The following is a 21,993-nucleotide window of genomic DNA, read 5'->3' on the forward strand; positions in this document are numbered from 1 at the left end:
CATATGTGCACACTCACAGCACATCCTCTGTTACCGCCTCTGTTTAAACCTTCAGCTGGTGACGTCTCCCTTGTGCTTTGATTGACGTACATACCAGCCAATCACAGCCGCGATATTGAATTAAAGGTTTGGATAGGCGGAGACTGTAAAAACATTTTAGCCAATGAGCATCGTTGTGAGTGCCTCATTGGCCAACCAGAAGCCTGAAGCCGAGCTGGCCGTGTGGGCTGCAGGGTGGCGCTGCTCGCCCGGGTAGTTGAGTCCTCCAGAGGGAGACACGCAGTGTTGCTATTCAAGGTAAGTACTTTACTTTTTATTAATTCACCTTTTATATTAAAATGAACATATACGTTATGTCGCATGTCGTATTAAAAACATGCTAATGCTAACGGCTAAATAACGGTGTTAACGGTACTTCCGTTCGGTTGTGAAGAAGAAACTGTCTAATGTTATTTATTTAAATATATCAGATAAATGTAATATTGTCTGTAGTAAACTCACTGCCTCTGGATATTAGAATGGCAAGCTCCATCTGTAATTAAAAAATAAAGACTTTTTAAATCTGAAGTTTTAAGCTGTAATTAAATAAATAAAAAGACAATTATTTGTATGTTGTATCCTTAGTTTTCAAGCTTTAATAATTGTTACAGCCATTAGTTTTTTTTACATTATTTATGTTATATCCTGGTTTTTGAGATTTAATCATTGTTTTTTTGCATAATCTTATAATCAATAGAATAAAATGTTTAGAGTTTAAAAACTAAGGCTATAACATAAAAATCCATGATTACGTGAACCATGTTGGGCTGTGTGTGTGTAAGAAAGGTGTAAAGTTATATTAGGCTAATATATTAGGAGATGATCGCCTCACCATGTGAATAGAGAAGATAGTACATAACATCTCGCATGATGAAATGTATCTGCTGATACAAAAAGTGTAAAATGAAATCAGAAAAAAAATCAGAAGCAACTTTGGTGAAGCGCGGACGTGAAGTCGTGTCGTGCTCGACCTTAAAAAGCAGTAAAAACTTCTTGTTTTGTCGAACACTGATAAATATTATCATAATTTTCAAAGAAGCCACTGTGGGCTTGAGCTTTAATATTGTTTCACGTAAAAAGTGATTCAATGTTTTCTTTGAAAAGCTTTTTCTCTCTTTCTGCGGATGTCTTCAGCCGCTCCTTCATCCCGTCTCTCATCATGTTGCTGTGTTTCCTCTCTTCATTGCAGATGCAGTTCATGCTTCTGTTCAGTCGACAAGGAAAGCTCAGGCTTCAGAAGTGGTACGTGCCTCTGTCTGATAAGGAGAAGAAGAAGATCACCAGAGAGTTGGTGCAGACGGTGCTGGCTCGAAAGCCCAAAATGTGCAGCTTTCTGGAGTGGAGAGACATGAAGATTGTATATAAGAGGTGAGTCGAATAGGAACTTGTTTAAATTAACTGAATACTCTCAGGTTGACTGCTCACAGTGTTTTCACACTCTCCTGGGAAATCCATGGCCCCATCATTCAGAGACACGGCTCGGCTGGAGAAAGTGTTAACGAAGTGACGACGGCGTCGTGACTAAAACGAAACAGAGCCTTCGTTTTGCCTCATTATATCCTGTTGCCGTGCCAACAGACGAGCAGGCAGACTATCGATGAACCCGGGCGACCCGACGGGGACAGACGAGCACTCGAGGTGCAGACAAGTCAGCAACTTTGCACCATCGCACGTCAAACAGGTTTTTTCACGTGTCAACAACAAGTCAATGGACAATGCATCTGATTAAACACACAATCTGTAGTTTTCTGCCACGAGAGGCTCTGAATGGAAACAATAAGAAAAGATGGAGTTTGGTGTTGTGGTGCATCATGGGAGTTCTTCTCTTAAACATCAGAGTTTCTCCTGCACGCTGTTCGGCTGCCGCTAACATTTGTTCAGCTTGTTTCTCTGAGAACTTAAGATCCAGAAGTTCAGGACTAAAATCCTTCATCCTTCAAATATAGAGTTAAAAACACCAGGATGTAGAAAGTGTCTTCAAACTGGATCAACAGTCAGTTTATGAAGCTTCTGGCTACAAACACAACGCTGACGCTGCTCAGAGGGGAGACGACGCCATGACAGGAGAGAGAGGAAACGTTACCTTCAGGGACATTACACATGTCTCTGTCTCACTACATATACAACACAGGACTGATGACACCATGACAGGAGAGAGGAAACGTTACCTTCAGGGACATTACACATGTCTCTGTCTCACTACATATACAACACAGGACTGATGACACCATGACAGGAGAGAGAGGAAACGTTACCTTCAGGAACATTACACATTTCTCTGTCTCACTACATATACAACACAGGACTGATGACACCATGACAGGAGAGAGGAAACGTTACCTTCAGGAACATTACACATGTCTCTGTCTCACTACATATACAACACAGGACTGATGACACCATGACAGGAGAGAGGAAACGTTACCTTCAGGAACATTACACATGTCTCTGTCTCACTACATATACAACACAGGACTGATGACACCATGACAGGAGAGAGGAAACGTTACCTTCAGGGACATTACACATGTCTCTGTCTCACTACATATACAACACAGGACTGATGACACCATGACAGGAGAGAGAGGAAACGTTACCTTCAGGGACATTACACATGTCTCTGTCTCACTACATATACAACACAGGACTGATGACACCATGACAGGAGAGAGGAAACGTTACCTTCAGGAACATTACACATGTCTCTGTCTCACTACATGTACAACACAGGACTGATGACACCATGACAGGAGAGAGAGGAAACGTTACCTTCAGGGACATTACACATCAAACACAAACATTTCTTCCTGTAAAGTCTCCACAGGAAAGTAAATGGGTCCTCAAGTGTCAGTGAAGGAGACTGAAACATGTTAAAAATAAATAATATTTTTAGATATAATGTGTTTATGTAATAGCCTTTATAGATTTACATCTTAAATAACTAAATATATAACACAGGGAGAGTTCTGATGTTTGCTGAGCTCGGCTCTGATCAGATGGTGCCGAAACGTCCGGTCCAGTTTGAGACTTGTTCCTGTATTTTAAATGTACAGTCGCTGGCTGTGGGATCAACTGACCGGCTCCTTTATTAGCTATTCATCACATGCTTAGAGAGGCCTCTGGGATTATCAGGGATAAAGAGCAGAATGAGGCTTAACTCACACAACCTTCTGCATCCGGCTCCTGGCTTCTTAAAAGAACGCTGCAGTAAACAGAAGTAATAATAATAATAATAATAATAATAATAATAACAACACACAGAGTGAGTGACACAAAGATAAATATGGAAACGAACAAACGACAAAAGAAGGGAGGATGAGCAGAAGAGGTTGGAGGTCGTGTTGAACAGGTGAGTCTCTGAGGATTTGAGGTGGACAGTTCCAGAGGGTGGAGCAGCGATGGAGAAGGCTCTGTCCCCCCAGGATCTGAGCTTGGTCCGGATGGGGGGGGACAGGAAGTTAGCAGCAGCAGAGCGGAGGCTGCGGGTGGGAGTGTGTCTGTGGAGGAGGTCAGTCAGGGGGCAGGTTATGGAGGCTCTGTAGGTCATGGGGAGGATCTTGACCTGGATTCTCTGGGGGATGGGGAGCCAGTGGAGCTAGTAGAGGACGGGGGGATGTGCTCTCATAAAGCTGATGCAGTGATCAACGATGCATGAAGTCAGCTTCTTGTGCTCCGTCAGGTTGATGCACCCTGACGTCAGAGTCTGCACCCTGACGTCAGGTTGATGCACCCTGACGTCAGAGTCTGCACCCTGACGTCAGGTTGATGCACCCTGACGTCAGGTTGATGCACCCTGACGTCAGGTTGATGCACCCTGACGTCAGGTTGATGCACCCTGACGTCAGAGTCTGCACCCTGACGTCAGGTTGATGCACCCTGACGTCAGAGTCTGCACCCTGACGTCAGGTTGATGCACCCTGACGTCAGGTTGATGCACCCTGACGTCAGGTTGATGCACCCTGACGTCAGGTTGATGCACCCTGACGTCAGGTTGATGCACCCTGACGTCAGGGTGCAGTTTCCACAAACATAAAGATTATTGTTTGAGTGCAGTTGTCCGGCTTTGAGTCCATCAGGACTCGTTTCTTCTGCAACCGACCAAGTTCCTTGAATTTCGCAGCACTTGCTTTTGCTTTTAATTACATTTTCTATGTTTATGTTTAGTTTGCATTAAATGTCTGGTGTGTGAAACCTGCTTGTCGTTGCAGATACGCCAGCCTGTACTTCTGCTGCGCGATAGAGAACCAGGACAACGAGCTGATCACTCTGGAGATCATCCACAGATACGTGGAGCTGCTGGACAAATACTTCGGCAGTGTGCGTTCCTCATGTCTTCTCATCTGTAGAGAACAACAAGCTTTTATTGATGCCAATTCTTTATTCCTTATTAAGTTGTGGAGAAACAGAACAAATATGATGTTATTAGGAGCAGCTGTCAGAAAGCATCGCGCTGCATCAGATTCCCAAACAACGAGTTGTTGAAACTTATCGTTTCACAAATACATTTTAATAAGGTTTAACTAAAAGTCAACGTTTGCTTTAACTTGTGTAACTTAAATTACATAAACGTACTTACTTCATACTAACCCATCATCCACTAAACTCAACCAAGTTGTTTGGTTTTTGTGCTGCAGATGGATTGTTTCCTACATTAACAGTTTGGTGTATAGAATCTCAGAGTCTTTAAATGTTTTTAAATGTTTGTCACTTTAATCTCATATAAAGCAGAAAATCTCCAGATTTGAGGCTGAAAACAGAATTTAAAGAAACTTTATTTTTATTTAATTAATAATCACAATTTATTTATTGGTGATTATTTTTATTCTATAATTAAAAGTAATTCACGTAATAATCCTCCAACAAACATTTAGACTTTAGTTTCATGGTTTATTTCTTTATGTTCATATTCAGGTTTGTGAGCTGGACATTATCTTTAACTTTGAGAAGGCGTACTTCATCCTGGATGAGTTCCTGCTGGGGGGGGAAGCTCAGGAGACGTCCAAGAAGAACGTTCTGAAGGCCATCGAGCAGGCGGACCTGCTGCAGGAGGTGAGGACAGACGATGATGATGATGATGATGATGATGATGACCTTCGTGTTTCTCTCCGGCTCCTTTTGTGCTTTTACACCGAAGAATACAAAGTCACGAGTTCTGCTTCCTAAATGAAAGTTATAATCCGTAAGAGTTCAGTGCCAGTAGTTTACATGGTTACTGATCATACAGGAACATTTCATTCTTCTTATTCGTCATTTGACATTTAGTTTTCTTATTATTTATGTGTTTACAACATTAGACACATTATCTCCTTATTGTTCTTTCACTTTCTGCAAAGTTAGAAATGAATCCGCTGATATGAGACGTCAAAGTGTTGTCGACACGTTATATGAACGCTCCAGCGTTGAGCTCGTTCAGTTTCCTGTCACCGCCTCAGATCTTCTGCTGCAGCTGCAAACAGTGAAGCTGTTGTGTGTGGGGGGGGTCCCTGTTCGAACATGGTAAATGTTTAATCATCGTCTATAAGTCTATAAAACACACGTTTGATTCAGGTGTAAACTTTGAGTCTGATCTCAGAGCTGCTCGTGTTCAGATGTTTCCTCTCACGACTTCATTGTTTAGTTTTACTAACGTTTCTCTCTTTATTCTTTTGCTTGTGTGATTTACAGAACATAGACTTTCAGATGCGCCTGTTTGCAGGTACAGTTTGTAAGAAGCTAAATGACTTCCTGTAGAGTTCGATCAGTAGCTTCACTCACCTGTAGACTCACCTGTAGACTCACCTGTAGACTCACCTGTAGACTCACCTGTAGACTCACCTGTAGACTCACCTGTAGAAACAACACACCTGAACACATCTGATCTGTAATCCTGCTGAACTAACAATGACTTCCTCTGCAGTGACTTCAGACTCTTTAACTAAACCTGAACATTACTTATTAATGCACCGAATGTTTTTACATTCAAAGCTTCTGTTGAAGTTTTTGAATTTCCATTTTTCTTTAGAAATGTTGAAAGTCTGACGTCATATTTTATGACTCCATTAACAAAATATTTTTTTTAATCCTCAATTTGAATACCGTCAATTATTGGATTAATGAGTTTATTAAAAAAAAAAGAAATCACACAAGCAAGTACAATAAATGTCAACTTCAGGACTTTAAACTCTGAAGTTATTGGAAATGTTTGGATCAGAGTCTGAAACTGGAGTCTGACTAATATAATAATAATAATAATAATAATAATAATAATAATAATAATAATTATAATAATTGTAATAATAATAGTAATAATTATAATATAATTATTATTATAATTATTATTATTATAATAATAGTAATAATAATAGTAATAATTATAATATAATTATTATTATTATTATTATTATTATTATTATTATAATAATAATAATAATAGTAATAATTAGAATTAGAATAATAATTATAATAATAATAATTATATAATAATTATAATAATATGATAATAATAATAATAATTATATAATAATTATAATAATATGATAATAATAATAATATTAAGCCCTTTTCACAGTATTACCCGACAAGATGCTATGTGATGCACGTTAAAGATAAATATTTAATAAATACAATCAACAGGGAGCAGACATTCAGAGTTTGGATAATTATCATCGTTTATTAACAACAGTTAATATTCTCTCCTCAAAGCCAGACTCCACTGACAGAAACGTGATTTTACTGATGGTAAATCAGAGCTGCAAAGAAAAGCTGTAGATATAAATAACAACGTTATGAATAAAGTTTCCAACTGTTCGGTCCAGCTCCAGTCAGACATGTTCTCTCTTTCGGTGTCACAGAAATATTTCTAATGATTTGATTCTACAAATTCCACAAATTCCTGCCCGTCTGTTCAGACGGATTCCTGCAGCTCAGGCTGCAGAAACAAAGACTCATTGTCTGTTGAGACACAAACACTTCTGGCCCAGATTAGCATTTCAGAGCGAGGAGGGAGGACAGAGAGAAAGGAAACCACAGCTTCAGCACGAAAGGCTTCAGAGCTGAGCAGATAGGTTTACTTGCGTTACAGGATCACTCTTAATGTGAAGAACGCTTCAAAGAAAGGCGGTTTTAAAAAGCTTGCAGTGTTTGGAAATGCTCAGCAGACTTCACCAGGGTCAGCAGGTTGATGTTCAACGTTAGTTAGTTAGTTTGTTTGTGAGCCGAAAGGTTTCTGCTAATGAGTTCTGGGAAGCAAAATGAGGTCACTGACAAAACATTAACATCTGATGGAAAACAGAGACGTGAACATGAACAGATACGGACAAATGTCAGGCGCAGAATAAACCTGACGTAAGGAAACTGGATCAAATGTGCCTAAAAATATGTCAGTAAGCAAACAACCTCACTGATGCACATATTCAGATGAACCAGTGTTGACCAAGAATAATGTCATTTATATTTTAAGATGAATTCAAACAAAAGCTGCAAATTAAATGAAAAATGTCCATCAAAATATGTCCAACTAAATCACATATATATAATATATATATTATATATATATTTATATATATATTATATATATATTATGGACTGAATGATGTCCAACAAATATATATATATATATATATATATATATATATATATATATATATATATATATATATATATATATATATATATAAATATATATATATATATTTATATATATATATATATATATATATATATTATATATATAAATATAAATATATATATATATATATACAAGTTGAAGCAGTAAGAATTGTTTAATGTATAAGACTTATACTATAAGTGCAGTGCTGCTGTGTGAAGACGAGCTTTACTAACAGCACTAAATCAAAGTAACAAACATTTCACATTTACTAATATTCATTCTGCATGTTGTTATGATCATTTTAAGATATTAAAGGATTGTGTTATTCTACATTTTTATTATAATCAACAAAGTTCATGAAAAGACCAAAACAAAATGTGTTAATCCGTCTCCCAGTACTCTGAAGAATATATAAATATATATATATAAATATATATTATATATATGTATATATATATATAAATATATATAAAGATAGATTTCTATATATATATAAATATATATAATATATATTTTAATATAATGTATATAATATATATATATATATACAAAAGTATATAATATATATAATATATATTTATATATATTATATATATTATATAATATATATATAACTATCTATAGATATAAATTCTATAAATATATATATATATTATATATATATATAAATATATATTTCTATATATATATAAATATATATTATATATATTTATATACTGTGTGTATATATATATATATATATACATTATATATATCTTAAATCTATATTATATTATATTATATACTGTATATATATATATATATATATATATATATATATATGTATAGTAATTTACCTGTTCATGGTAGTAAAGCGACAGTCAGTATGAGGCTGTAGCTACAACAATGGCGCCCGATGTTGATATAAAGACGAAGAAGAAGAAACTTTTATCACTGGGAGTTTTATTTTATTTCATTGCATTTTATTATTTGTTTTATGTATTCTTTCTTGTTGTGTAACATTGTTAAGAAAAGGGCTAAATAAGTTTATTATTATTATATATCCTGGTTTTCCATAACAACACTTTCTTGGTCTTTTCATGTGATGTGTTGACAAACAGAATTGTTATTATTAATAACATAACTATAATATAATGGTGATGCTGACTCATCAGTCTGTAAAGTAGTGATCAGGCTAAAGATTGAAACTTTAAAACAAAAGTGTTTTTTAATGAGATGCAGAATTTCATCTTGTTTTGTCAAATTCTCAGATTTGTATGATTTGGAGACTAAAATATTCCCTTTAAATAAATCCTGTAAGTTTGTTTAAACCCCGCGTGCTCGAGCTGGGGGAGGTTTAGTGCTCGGTGCGGTGACCACGTGGAAACACCGCGGGGGGTCTGGTGGAGTTATTTAAGCCTTTAATGAAACGTTTCTCAGGAGCTGCCTGGTCATCACTCTGGTGCCAGAGAGAAGCAGATCTTTAGAAGACATCAGCGATAACGTCCCCGTGAAGAGGGCCTTGTTACGGTGCACGTTTAACCCCCCCCCCCCCCCCCCCCCCCACTTATCTTGCAGATGTTCTGTTTGATTTGTGTCCTTATATAAATGTTTGCCTCACAGGTGTGATGCTCCCAAATATGGTCTCTGAGTCCTCTGGTCTTTTCCAGAATTAGTCCTGCAGGTGAATACTCCGTGTTTTAGGCCCTTTAGTCCGAGTTAGTGTCTAACTGTGAACTTCAGTGTGTGTGTCAGCGTCTCAGACACACAGTGTGTGTGTGTGTGTGTGTGTGTGTGTTTGTCTTTGTGTGTTTGTGTGTGTGTGTGTCTTTGTCTTTGTGTGTTTGTCTTTGTGTGTTTGTGTGTTTGTCTTTGTGTGTTTGTCTTTGTGTGTGTGTGTGTGTGTTTGTGTGTGTGTGTGTGTGTGTTTGTCTTTGTGTGTTTGTCTTTGTGTGTGTGTGTGTGTGTGTGTGTTTGTCTTCTCGTGTCTGTATAACGTTTCATTGTCCTGTACCAGATGTTTTATATGTTTTATATGTTTTATATGTTTTATATGTTTTATATGTTTTTATATTTATTATATATCTGCAGTTTGGATTCGTGACATTATTTAATATGCAGAGAAAATTAAACTGTTCAAAGTGTTTCCTACAGTGAAGTGTTCGAGTCATCGGAGGTCAAATCACAGATATATAAATAAATATATATATTTATATATATAAATATTTCTTTCTCATTAAAGTGCTAAATCTACAGGAAATACAACTTGAATATTTTCTGTGATTAAAATGCTAAATTCTCTCAAAAAAACCTCATAAATTTACAATAAAAATAATTTATATTTCTGAGATTGTAAAATCATACATTCAGAAATTCTCTGGGATTAAATTTGTAAATTTACGAGAAAGAAACTTTAATATTCTCTGAGATTAAATTGCTAACTTTCTAACTTTCTGTGGCTCTTTGACAAAAAATAACTATTTATTTATTTTTCTTGTTTCTTTCGTGGACATTTTTTTACTTTAATCTCAGAAAATGTCCGAGTTTATTTCTGGCTAATTTACGACTTTAATCTCATCATTTTGGAGACTTTTCTTACAAAGGTATAACTTTATAATCTCAGAGAATATGAAAGTTTTATTTCTCGTTCATTTACGAGCTCGGCTTTGTATGTTTCCATATCTGTTAGTTTCTCCTTTTTCATTCTCTCACTCGAAGTTACATTTTAGTTTTTTAGGGGAATTTATTTGAGTATTTTTCTCCTTAATTATTATTAATCCTTAACCCAGACGTGGATTAATTTTCACACGTTCATAAAGTTTCTGTTTCCCTTCAAAGTGCCTTAAAAACCGTTTGTTTGACTTTGAATAAATAAGGAAACTTCCCCATCGAACTTAATGCAGCCGAAGGTCCTTAAAGGACCAGTTCCACACTTTCGCTGTGCACACTCACGTCACGTGGAGCTTCGTCCAGGCGGCTGCACGCTCTCCTGCACGCTCTCCTGCACGCTCTCCTGCACGCTCTCCTGCACGCTCTGTGGATGACGTGTCCTGCGAGGGGGGGTGTTACGTCTTCATGTGTTGTTTCCTGAGCTGTGTGCGTTTCTCCCCCGCAGCCCCGTCATGAGTACTTTGCTGTGCCCGTGTACTGATGGTCCGCCTGCATGAGTGTGTGCGCTCTGAGCTGCTGTCCGTGTGAAACTCTTCACTTCCATATCAACACCTTCACTTTGGAACATCTAAAGGAGTTCTCCAGATGTTTGTGGATGATTCATGTGGTGACATATGATCATGTCTCATGTTATTGTTTCACATCTCTTTATTATGACCGCTGTAAATCATCACGACCCAGCTGATGGAAACCCACTCAGACCTCAAATCATCTGAAATGATTTCCTCAGATGCGTCTTCTTCACAAAATCTCTTTTTATGTTGATCCCTCATGGGGGGGGGGGGCGTGTCCATATAAAATAAACAAAATAAATCTGGGGATATATTTCTAAATCTGATTTAAATTCCTTAATTTTCTTTTTTTAATCTGAGAGCAGGAGGCAGAACATCTTTGCCTGGTCGAGCTCTATGTTTCTAAATGTTTGTTGTTGTAATACCCCCCCCCCCCCCCCTTTGTTCTAAGTATTCACATCTTGTGTTAGTGAGTTATGTAACATTACTTTAAAGTCACCTGGATGAAAACACCTGAGTCGTGCTGAGTCAGCCTCTAGTGGCCGGATCGAGTATTACAACAACAACACACATTTAAATGAGCTTAAAATAAAGTTTCACCATCAAATGTTTCATCAGCGTGTTTTCACAGATGAAAGAAAAGTAACTTAGAAAAATGGACCTGGCAAAATCTTTTTGCACATTACATTAAGATTACATTAAGATTACATTAAGATTAAGATTACATTAAGATTACATTAAGATTAAGATTACATTAAGATTACATTAAGATTACATTACATTAAGATTAAGATTACATTAAGATTACATTAAGATTACATTAAGATTACATTACATTAAGATTAAGATTACATTAAGATTACATTAAGATTAAGATTACATTAAGATTACCACATCAACTCTTTAGATCAGATTGAATGTCCAGAGTTTTATATTGTTCAGAGTTCTTCTTTCAGTTTCAGATTTGTGTTCATGTCATCATGTGTTGTTAGAAGAACAGCTGTTCTGTGTTTAAATGATTTCTAGATGTAAATGAACAGCAGCCCACTCTCCAGGTGAGTGCTGTTCGTATTTCTACATCATTACGATAATAACAGCCTTACTCTTTCTTTATCTTTTATAAACGCTGAATGTTTAGTATTTAGAGGATGTTTTTGATCATTGTATATAAAAGATAATAAATAGTTTATGATTGTTTGTCATGAAGCACACTGGTGTCTTTCTTTAATACAACGTGCTCGACTTGTTTAGGACGCCAAAGTAAGTTTGTCTTATGATTTATGATTATTGTGACACGTGAGCGTCGGTGCATCATAACATAAATATATATCAATAATATAAATATGTATTTAGGGTTAACAGCATTAATGAATAACCATCATGTTTTTATTTACTGATCTTAAAGATGCATTAATGAAACATCTTGTTTTGATTTGTGCAAATATAATTATTAATATTGATTAATGCAACTTAAACTAGTTGTAGCATCAAAACTCATTCATATAAGATTTTGAGGATGAAGTGAACGAAATAAACCACTTTATATATATCTAAATAAGAAATATATAGATTTATGCAACTTTTAATTAATAAGTACAAAACATGTATTAATACAAATGAACGAATGAGAAATAGCACATCTCCTGTGTTTGCAGAAAGGTTGAGATATAATCTCTGGTCTGCAGGATGACGGAGAAACTTCACTCAGATTTATTATTCGACACTTTGGTGATGAAGAGCAGGAAGTCTGTTCTGAGCTGTTTCAGTGCACTTCACTTTAAATGTAATTATTAAATATTAATGCAGCTTTACAGATTCAACAAACAGTCACAACATTCAAATCTAAATATGAAGGAAACTTCAAATGTTACTTTGTGTGTGTGTGTGTGTGTGTGTGTGTGTGTGTGTGTGTGTGTGTGTGTGTGTGTGTGTGTGTGTGTGTGTGTGTGTGTGTGTGTGTGTCCTCTTTCCCTCCACAGGAAGCAGAGAGCCCGCGCAGCGTCCTGGAGGAAATTGGACTGACATGAAGTTGATCCTCATCTACACACACACACACACACACACACACACACACACACACCTTCAACTGCCAGCTGCACACACACACACACACACACACACACACACACAAACGATGTAGCCCGTCTGGGTGTTTCCTGCCGTTATTTATTTATCCTGTGAACGTTAATAGAATTATTAAAGTTTTATTCTGTGCAGAATATTTAACGATTTATAGGATTTACTGTAAAGTCAAAAGTACGACGTTCACAGAACCAAAGAGTTTCATCTGCAGCGTGATCGTGAACTGAGACGTGTCCATCATCTCTTACTGTTTATAAGTACATGATGAATGTTTAATCACTGATTCATGTGTTTCTTAATGTGTCTGCATGCACCGTGATGAAGCAACACTTATATTATTATTACATGTGCTCTGCTTCTCTTCTGGGGATGAAAACATTTCACTGAATCAAAGACGCAGCAGAGATTAATGTTGTAAAGTATTTAGTCAGAGGACCAATTAAAGACGCAGATGTTTTAAAGGTGCAGTGTGTGAGATCTGCCACCCTTTAAACATAAAACATGAACTAACATCACGAAGAGGTGACAACGTTAAACACGTCTGTGTCAGAGATCTCCTGACGTTAGCATGCTAACAGCTAGCTGCGCTCCTCCAGGCTGTAATACCACGTGCTCCTCTAGAGGTGCTAGTGAGTCAGTGAACACACGATAACTCTCTTCCTCTACCAAACCGTTTATATTCAGTAACTAAGTAGTGCTGAGTATGTGTCTTCTGTTTTAAAGCCGTTTCACATGGTTAGAGATATAATGTATGAGACATGTGACATACTGTGCATATTTAATTAATACAAACATGCACGTAAAGCAATATGTAATAATATGTCAAAGAGTTTTAAGATCTTGTTTTGGTGGTTCAGGCCACAGACAAAGAACCGCACAAATATCATTAAATGGCGTATTTATGTATTTTATGTACATTTTTAAGAAGCTACTTGAACCAAAAGTGTTTAAAATATATTTTTTCTGAACTATGTTTAGTTTTTTGAAACTTCTTGTAGGAACAATAGTTTCTCGTCAGTTTATTGTGCGTGATATGATCTCTGCTCCTCAGAGCACACGGACTGTTTCAGGGTCTGAGATGATAAAAGGACGAAGGTCGTGTTTCCTGTATAATAAAGATTCCTCCAGCTGTTCTCTCAGTTTCCTCTCATTCATTCTCCGCTCGCAGCAGCAGGGAGGAAACATCCACGGAGAGGTCGGCTTCACAACAGTGCACACGAGCACTGAAGGTAGAATCTGGAACAAACACGCTTCCTGTGTTCCAGATTTAGTGAGACGACATTTCCCACTTTTTTCTCAAACTTTTTGACGTTTTCTCTAAATTTCCATATTTATCTCAAAATGTTCAACCTTTACTCGACACCTCCGATCGTTAGGGCAACTGGAAGCACCTGGGCAGGTGTCCGCTCTATAAAGTCTGCAGCAGGTCAGTTTGTTCGATGTCCTGCACCGTTACAGACACACCACTGACTCCACACACGTAACTTTTAATTTTATTAAGTTATTTTGCTAAACTTCCACATGTGTCTCCATAACTGCTGCTGCTGCTCTGCTGCTGCTCTTCTGCTGCTCTTCTGCTGCTCTGCTGCTGCTCTTCTGCTGCTGCTCTGCTGCTGCTGCTCTGCTGCTGCTCTGCTGCTGCTCTGCTGCTGCTCTGCTGCTGCTGCTCTTCTGCTGCTCTTCTGCTGCTGCTCTGCTGCTGCTCTGCTGCTGCTCTTCTGCTGCTGCTCTTCTGCTGCTCTTCTGCTGCTCTGCTGCTGCTCTTCTGCTGCTGCTCTGCTGCTGCTGCTCTGCTGCTGCTCTGCTGCTGCTGCTCTTCTGCTGCTCTTCTGCTGCTGCTGCTCTGCTGCTGCTCTGCTGCTGCTGCTTCTTCTGCTGCTCTTCTGCTGCTCTTCTGCTGCTGCTCTTCTGCTGCTCTTCTGCTGCTGCTCTGCTGCTGCTCTGCTGCTGCTCTTCTGCTGCTGCTCTTCTGCTGCTCTGCTGCTGCTCTGCTGCTGCTGCTCTGCTGCTGCTCTGCTGCTGCTGCTCTTCTGCTGCTCTTCTGCTGCTGCTCTGCTGCTGCTCTGCTGCTGCTGCTCTGCTGCTGCTGCTCGTGTTTTTCTGCAGGAAGCGTTGTGATGGGTGTGTGCTGTTCAGAAGAGAAGTGTTTCTTTTACTTGGATCCAATTAAATAGTTTGTATTTTCTTGTGCAACTTAGATTTGCTCACGATAGAATCTGCAGGACTTCTACAGAGAAAGATGTCGTAGTGATTTAAAACAGAAGACTCAGGGGACCTGCTGGGTAACATTTTGTTCTATAATTTGAGATATTCTGTGTCGAATGTTGCATTTCTTTAAATCTATCTGATTGAGAGGTTTGTTTAAAGATCCACCACTTTAATACGCTCTGGTTTTATGTCCCGGAAACAAACTGAACAGGATCACAAGCACATTTTATAAAGTATTAAACATTATTACAAAATGTAACAATACACTGACGTTTGCATACACGGTGAATACAAACCTGGTGCAAACACATCTCGTCTCCACAAAGGACCTTAACTGTATACATGCTGTATATAAAGTACATACTGTAATATACATGCTGTATATGAAGTACATGCTGTATATAAAGTACATACTGTATATAAACTACATACTGTAATATACATGCTGTATATAAAGTACATACTGTAATATACATACTGTATATAAAGTACATACTGTATATAAACTACATACTGTAATATACATGCTGTATATAAAGTACATACTGTATATAAACTACATACTGTAATATACATGCTGTATATAAAGTACATACTGTATATAAACTACATACTGTAATATACATACTGTATATAAAGTACATACTGTATATAAACTACATACTGTAATATACATACTGTATATAAACTACATACTGTATATAAACTACATACTGTAATATACATGCTGTATATAAAGTACATACTGTATATAAAGTACATACTGTAATATACATACTGTATATAAAGTACATACTGTATATGAAGTACATACTGTATATAAAGTACATACTGTATATAAAGTACATACTGTATATAAAGTACAGACTGTATATAAAGTACATACTGTAAAGTACATATTGTATATAAAGTACATACTGTATATAAAGTACATACTGTATATAAAGTACAGACTGTATATAAAGTACATACTGTAAAGTACATCCTGTATATAAAGTACATACTGTATATAAAGTACATACTGTAAAGTACATATTGTATATAAAGTACATACTGTATATAAAGTACATACTGTATATAAAGTACATACTGTAAAGTACATATTGTATATAAAGTACATACTGTATATAAAGTACATACTGTAAAGTACATACTGTAAAGTACATATTGTATATAAAGTACATACTGTATATAAAGTACATACTGTAATGTGTAATGCAGTGACTGCACTGTCTACACTTTATACACATTAAACTCATATTATCACAGCATCACGTCCATGTATATTTAAAAGAGTCTTACAGATGAAGTTTATAGAAATGTATGACAGCGTACAAAAGGTCGGGCGGGAAAAACTCAATCATGCATCAAAAGGAGGATAAAATATTCAGAGATTAAAAAGTTTCAATATTCTGAGATTATAAAATTAGACATTTGTGAGAAATGATCTTCGTCTGATGACGTTGATCCAACACAAACACACAATGTTTCTGAGGTTCTTTCTCGTGGCTTCATCATTTATTCATCTCTGGAAAGATTGAACTTTTCTGGGAAACGTACCGATTTAATCTCTGAGTTTTCTTTGTCGTAATCTTCCCTCTCAGTACCCGAGCATGAGGAGAACCTCAGCGTCACATAAACTTGAGAGGGTTCTTTTAGAAGCTGTTCCTGAGCTCAGCGCTCCCCCAGGTGAGGACGCAGGAGCTTCTCTAACTGTCCTCCATCAGCATCTCTTCTATCTCATGGTCCCAGTTCTCGTCTCGGTGCTCGTTATCAGCCAGCACGTCGTACTCCTGCGGCTCCTCCTGCAGCTCCCTCTCCCACTCAGGAGTCTCCTCTGTAAAAACCCAACAGTTGAGTGAGTGAACGATGAAGAGCAGCTCCAGTGATGCAGATCCACGGCGGGAAGACGTTTCTGTGAAGCTGCAGAACACGAAACATGAAGAATCAGGTGATAAAGTAACTTCTGTGCATGCAAATGTACTTATTATGCGTTATTATGCGTTATTATGCGTTATTATTATTATTATTATTATTATTATTATTATTATTATTATTATTATTATTATTATTATGTGACGTATTAATGATAGTAAACCTAAACTGTAATAAAATGAAACATTAAACTAATAAAAATGTAAGTAAATAAATACAAAGACAAATGCATATAGAAAACAATTTAAAAGGTTTTTAAATAAATGGAAGAGAAAAATTAAATATTAAATAAATAAATACAAACATGAAGAACATAATTTAAATGTTTTTAAATACAATAACATTGTAATAATAATGGAAGATCGTGCAGAGATGCTTCACACATAAATAAACAGAATATTCTGCACTTACTGGATGTTTTTGCTTTTCTCCTGAACAAACTTTTCTTGTTCTTTCTGAAATTCCCCCAAAATGGTCTGAGAGAAGAACATATATCATTATTTAAAACAAAGGATAACATTTAAATTAAGACGGACAACAATGGATATTATTTACTTCATCAATAATCCCGTGGAGGTTCCCCTGCTCCACACTTTTCTTCAGTTGTGCTGTTTCTTTGAGGCACTGCTGGCAAAATTATAAATGTAGCCTGAAAACAAGGAGGTATAAGAAACATTACTGAGGTTATAAAGATCCTACGGTGACAGCAAAGCAACTAAAACACATGCAGCGAAGTCTACAGCTACAACACTCCCCCAGGTCCAATGTGGCATACATGTGGAGAGAAGCAGTGAAATCTCACTTATGTTGTATTTTCACAAATGTGAAAGTGTTTTTCAGACAGCAGTGAAGTTTTACTGAACAGCAACCAAGTACATTTACACAAGTTCTCTACGCAAGTACAATTTTGAGGTACTTTGAGTACTTTATTTACTGCACTAAATATATCCTATAGCTTTAGTTACTTTGAAGATTCAGATTGAGACTATTAATAAAAAATATAATCAACAAATAATTTATCATAAATAAATATATATATAATGTATGTATAACTGTAATAATATATATATTACATTACCTTTTTTTATATTTTATTTTTGGTACTTTAAATATATTTTGATGCCGATACTTTTATTTTGAATGCAGGATTTGTACTTTTCCCACCTCTGCTTTCACAACAAGGAGCAAACACAAAGGCAGGATCGGTCGCTCAGCAATGTTAGTAAAGTTTCCCTTAACTTTTGTTTACTAGTTTAGTTAATGAATGTTATAAGTGGAATTTGAAATAGCAAGCTACTGCAAAAATGTAGTTAAACTACTAGTTTAATTATTTGTAGTTTGCTACTATTGTTTAGTTATCGTTCAGTTATCGTTTTATAACTAAACAATGAACCGTGGACATTAAATACACTTGAGTTAATATCTCTAAGTTAAAGTAGAACAGTATACAATGTACAATAAAGTTAAAATAAGATAATTAACCGCTTTAATGTTGCTGGTGACATTTTCAAAATTCAAGCACTTCCGCGAATTGGTTAAGTTTGGCCCTAATGTCTCACCCCTACCTACAGGTTGTTATGGAAACGAACGCGTTCCCCTCTGTTTTATTTTTATTATTTTTATTTTGTAACTTTTTAGCTAACGCTACAAAGAAAATTGCACAAACAAAGGTAATTTAACTACTAGAATCACTATGAAAATGTGAAAGTAATTGAACTACCAGCAAGCGACTGAAACAGTGAGTGGATTTAATGACATGCTGTTGGATATACATTTCATTACATACGTATATCTTCTGTTTAGGATTCAACATGACATCCTTCATTACTCAGTTCACTTAGGTATATATATCTTTAAGCATTAACGTGTATGCTACTAACAGCAGATGGCAGGCTTGCGCTTCTTCACTTCGACACTTGTTATCCCTGTTGTCCGCGGATGGAGCTAGTTAGCTTAGCTTCAGTGAAACTCTCCGGAGTGTGTCAGTGTGTCGTCCTCGGGTCGTCTCGTGAAGGAGGATATCCCGGACTGACCTGCAGCGTTTTAAAAGCAGTGGAAACTCTCAGGTTACTCCACCAAACCGCTCTTAAAACAAGCCAATTACTAACAAAAAGTGGTTAATTTGACAATTGAACGGCGACAGAAGATGAAGTATGTGTAACGTAAACCTGGGACATAGCCGCGAGCCACCCCGACGGAGCGCTCGTGTTCACCGGGTTACCCACCAGCTGGACTCGCAGGTACTGTTCGCCGTTTCAACTTGAGTTTTAATGTTTGTTCTTCTTGATCCAGACAGCTGTGTGCAGCTCACGGACTCATTATAAAGTGCTGGTTTCACACGAAGGAGCACTCTGAGCTCAGTGTTTGTTGGTGCGATGGTTTCCATTGTGCTGCTGGACACTTAGTGTTTAACACATAAGAGCATTACGTTCCCTTCAGCCTGTCATATAGCATGTACCACAGGATAACAGCAGGTGTTTTACTAACTCAGGCACATGAAGATGCATTCTTATATCGTGTAGAAGGAGGCAAAACATGGCAAACTAAAGCACCAGATTATAAAACACTAGATAGATTAATAGTCTGCCTTTATTTAATCAGGGCAAACCAACTCTTATTTACAAAGGTGTCCTGCAGATACATGATAACAAAGAACTGTCACAATAAAAGTGTAAAATCAATATTCTTATTAAAACAAAACACATTAAAGTACATTCCACAGGGATAACGCAGGGGCTTTATTACCGTTAGTCAGAAACCTATGGAAAAGTTGCATCTTAAATTATATTAAATATAGAAATTAATTAAGTGACCTCTGAAATTACCTCTAAATTAAGAATTAAGAGGCATTTGTGTTGACTAGTATTTAATAAATACTGTAAATAATATTTTAAAAGTATACATTTGTAATGAATTTAATCTTACCTAAGAAGCTTATTTAAATGTTATAAGTATCCCAATGCAACATTGGTATTTAGTGCTAAAATAAAGGTGCATTCAGGGATATTGTAATTCTATAGTTTGATCCTGTGAGGATTTCTTCGGTGCTGCTATGTTTGAATATGAACTCACTGCATTACTCAGCAAATTCATGCTCTGGTCACATTGTTGTCAATCCTGCACCATGTGAATGACAAAAGGCTGAGTTAGCAGCTGCAGCAAGTGTAGCGCACGAATCAGGCTTTTAAATGCAGTTTCTCAAAATTAAAACTGCATTCTGTACGCCCACATTTAGCTTAATTACATTCACACATGTGAATAAAATATCTATTAAGAATTCTGAATTATTTTTAAATGTTTTATTTCATTTGCATTTTTTGTCTTAAATGTGTTATTTTTTGTCTGTAAAACTTTCATGGTGAAGATCAAACAGACTTACAATGATAAAGCTTTTATTGCGATATTGGCTATAAATAAAGGCAGACATTACAAAGTGCTTTATTTGAACAATGGAAGGAACTGAAACATACATACAATAAAAAACAAGGTCAGCTGTGAAAAAGTAAAATGTAATAGGAGAAAATAATTAACAGGATAAAAGAATATCTACATAACATTTCTTATCTACCAGCCTGATTCCTAAAATTGTTGTTTACCTTCTCCAGCTGGCAAATGTTCCGTTTGTTTACGAGTCTAGATTGTAGAACAGTCGTTTATCAGGTCATGCTCGAGTTCAGGAGGCTTAAAAGATCAGCGGTAGAACGTGTGGCCAGACCGTGCTGTGAAAGTGATCAGTACAATCTGAAATGTACCGTCGACGAGTGCAACGAGGGGTGAGATGAGTCATCACTTTACGTTTAGACACTTTTCTCCAAAGCGACTTACAATCAGTGCAAACAACTCCGAAGTACATTAGCTTCAAATAAGCCAAACCAGTGTAAGTGCAACATACAGAAATAATATATTTATTATTATTATTATTATTGTCCGAGCTGCAGTTTAAACAGAGAGAGTTCAGTCTGCAGAAGCTGTGCAGACTTCCTGCTGACCTGACATCAATGTAGAGCTCGTGCCACCATGTTGCAGCAGGACAACAAACAGGTTTATTGAGGGGGGGTCCCACTCACTGTGAGGGAGCAGCCAGCTGATGGTCGATGCAGAGAGAAGTGAGAGAGCTGGTGTTTGGTTGGACCGTGTCCAGGATGTAGAAGGACCTCATCCACTCACAGCACGGTGGACCAGCACCAGAGTCTGGAGCAGGTTCAAGCAGCTACTGGTGACCAGTGCAGGGAGGAGCGGTGCATTGTGGGAGAACTGGGGGAGGTTAAAGAGCAGTCGGGCTGCTGCATTCTGGAGCAGCTGTAGAGGTCGGAGGGCTCATGAAGGTCTAGCAGGAGGACAAGAGCCTGGAACCTGCGTCACCTTCTGGGAGTAGAACACTTGTTGAGTTTCAAGTGATGTGCAGACATTCACTGAGAGATGTCAGACGAGCAGAGATTTTTGCCTCCACCTGGTTTCAGACCTGGAAAAAGAATCAGTTGTGTGTCATCTGCGTAGCTGTGGTAGGAGAAGCCATGAGAGGGAATCACAGAGCCGAGGGACCAGCGAAGCTGGGAGTTACAGCGGGGTATCATCAGCATACAACTGCCTACAAACATACACAAAAGCCCCTTTTTAAAATGTCCGTACGGTCTTTTAAAAAACGTTTTTTTAAAACTATAGCTGTAGAAATATTTGTGCCAATTAAATGATTGCAGGAATATTTCCAACAGTGAGGTTTCACACAGCCAATCAGCAAAGATATAGAAATCTAGATACCTGGACATGTTTTAATGCTTTCTTTTTAATTGTTCTACAACCAGAAACATGGATGCTGAGGGATATAAACACGGTCCACACTTCACAGAAGCAGAGAGTCTTTGGCATGAGATGCAGAAATCAGGAGATCTGGAGCAGCGGAGCAGAGATGGAGACGCCTGGAAGCTGGTGGACGTGTTTCTTTCAGGAGGCGCCCCGTGGGGATTTACTCTCCGAGGAGGA

General features: G+C 37.2%; 1 protein-coding gene across 6 annotated transcripts; it reads left to right on the forward strand.

The window, feature by feature from the left end:
* The first annotated feature begins 195 nt into the window (after positions 1-195).
* Positions 196-12,851, forward strand: LOC115004911 (AP-1 complex subunit sigma-2). 6 transcript variants are annotated; one of them, XM_029426643.1, is made up of 7 exons: positions 196-297; positions 1,229-1,407; positions 4,248-4,356; positions 4,951-5,088; positions 5,704-5,734; positions 9,230-9,290; positions 10,722-11,994. In XM_029426643.1, exons 2-6 carry the CDS (start codon positions 1,229-1,231, stop codon positions 9,280-9,282), a joined length of 510 nt encoding a protein of 169 aa, XP_029282503.1. In that variant the 5' UTR covers positions 196-297; the 3' UTR covers positions 9,283-9,290; positions 10,722-11,994. The 6 variants fall into 6 exon arrangements, 5 of the variants coding, with proteins under 5 accessions (XP_029282503.1, XP_029282506.1, XP_029282504.1 ...); XR_003831893.1 differs by lacking the exon at positions 5,704-5,734; XM_029426646.1 differs by lacking the exon at positions 9,230-9,290.
* The last annotated feature ends 9,142 nt before the right edge of the window (positions 12,852-21,993 follow it).

This window comes from Cottoperca gobio, unplaced genomic scaffold (assembly GCF_900634415.1).
Source record: "Cottoperca gobio unplaced genomic scaffold, fCotGob3.1 fCotGob3_220arrow_ctg1, whole genome shotgun sequence".
Classification (NCBI taxonomy): Eukaryota; Metazoa; Chordata; class Actinopteri; order Perciformes; family Bovichtidae; genus Cottoperca; species Cottoperca gobio.

What these genes read in the sequence shown, in the direction of transcription:
- LOC115004911 (XM_029426643.1), top strand. Translation starts at nt 1,229, where the DNA reads ATGCAGTTCATGCTTCTGTTCAGTCGACAAGGAAAGCTCAGGCTTCAG. An exon ending in TGGACAAATACTTCGGCAGT is followed by an intron (nt 4,357 to 4,950) that starts GTGCGTTCCTCA and finishes GTTCATATTCAG; the next exon opens with GTTTGTGAGCTGGACATTAT. An exon ending in TCAGATGCGCCTGTTTGCAG is followed by an intron (nt 5,735 to 9,229) that starts GTACAGTTTGTA and finishes TTTGCCTCACAG; the next exon opens with GTGTGATGCTCCCAAATATG.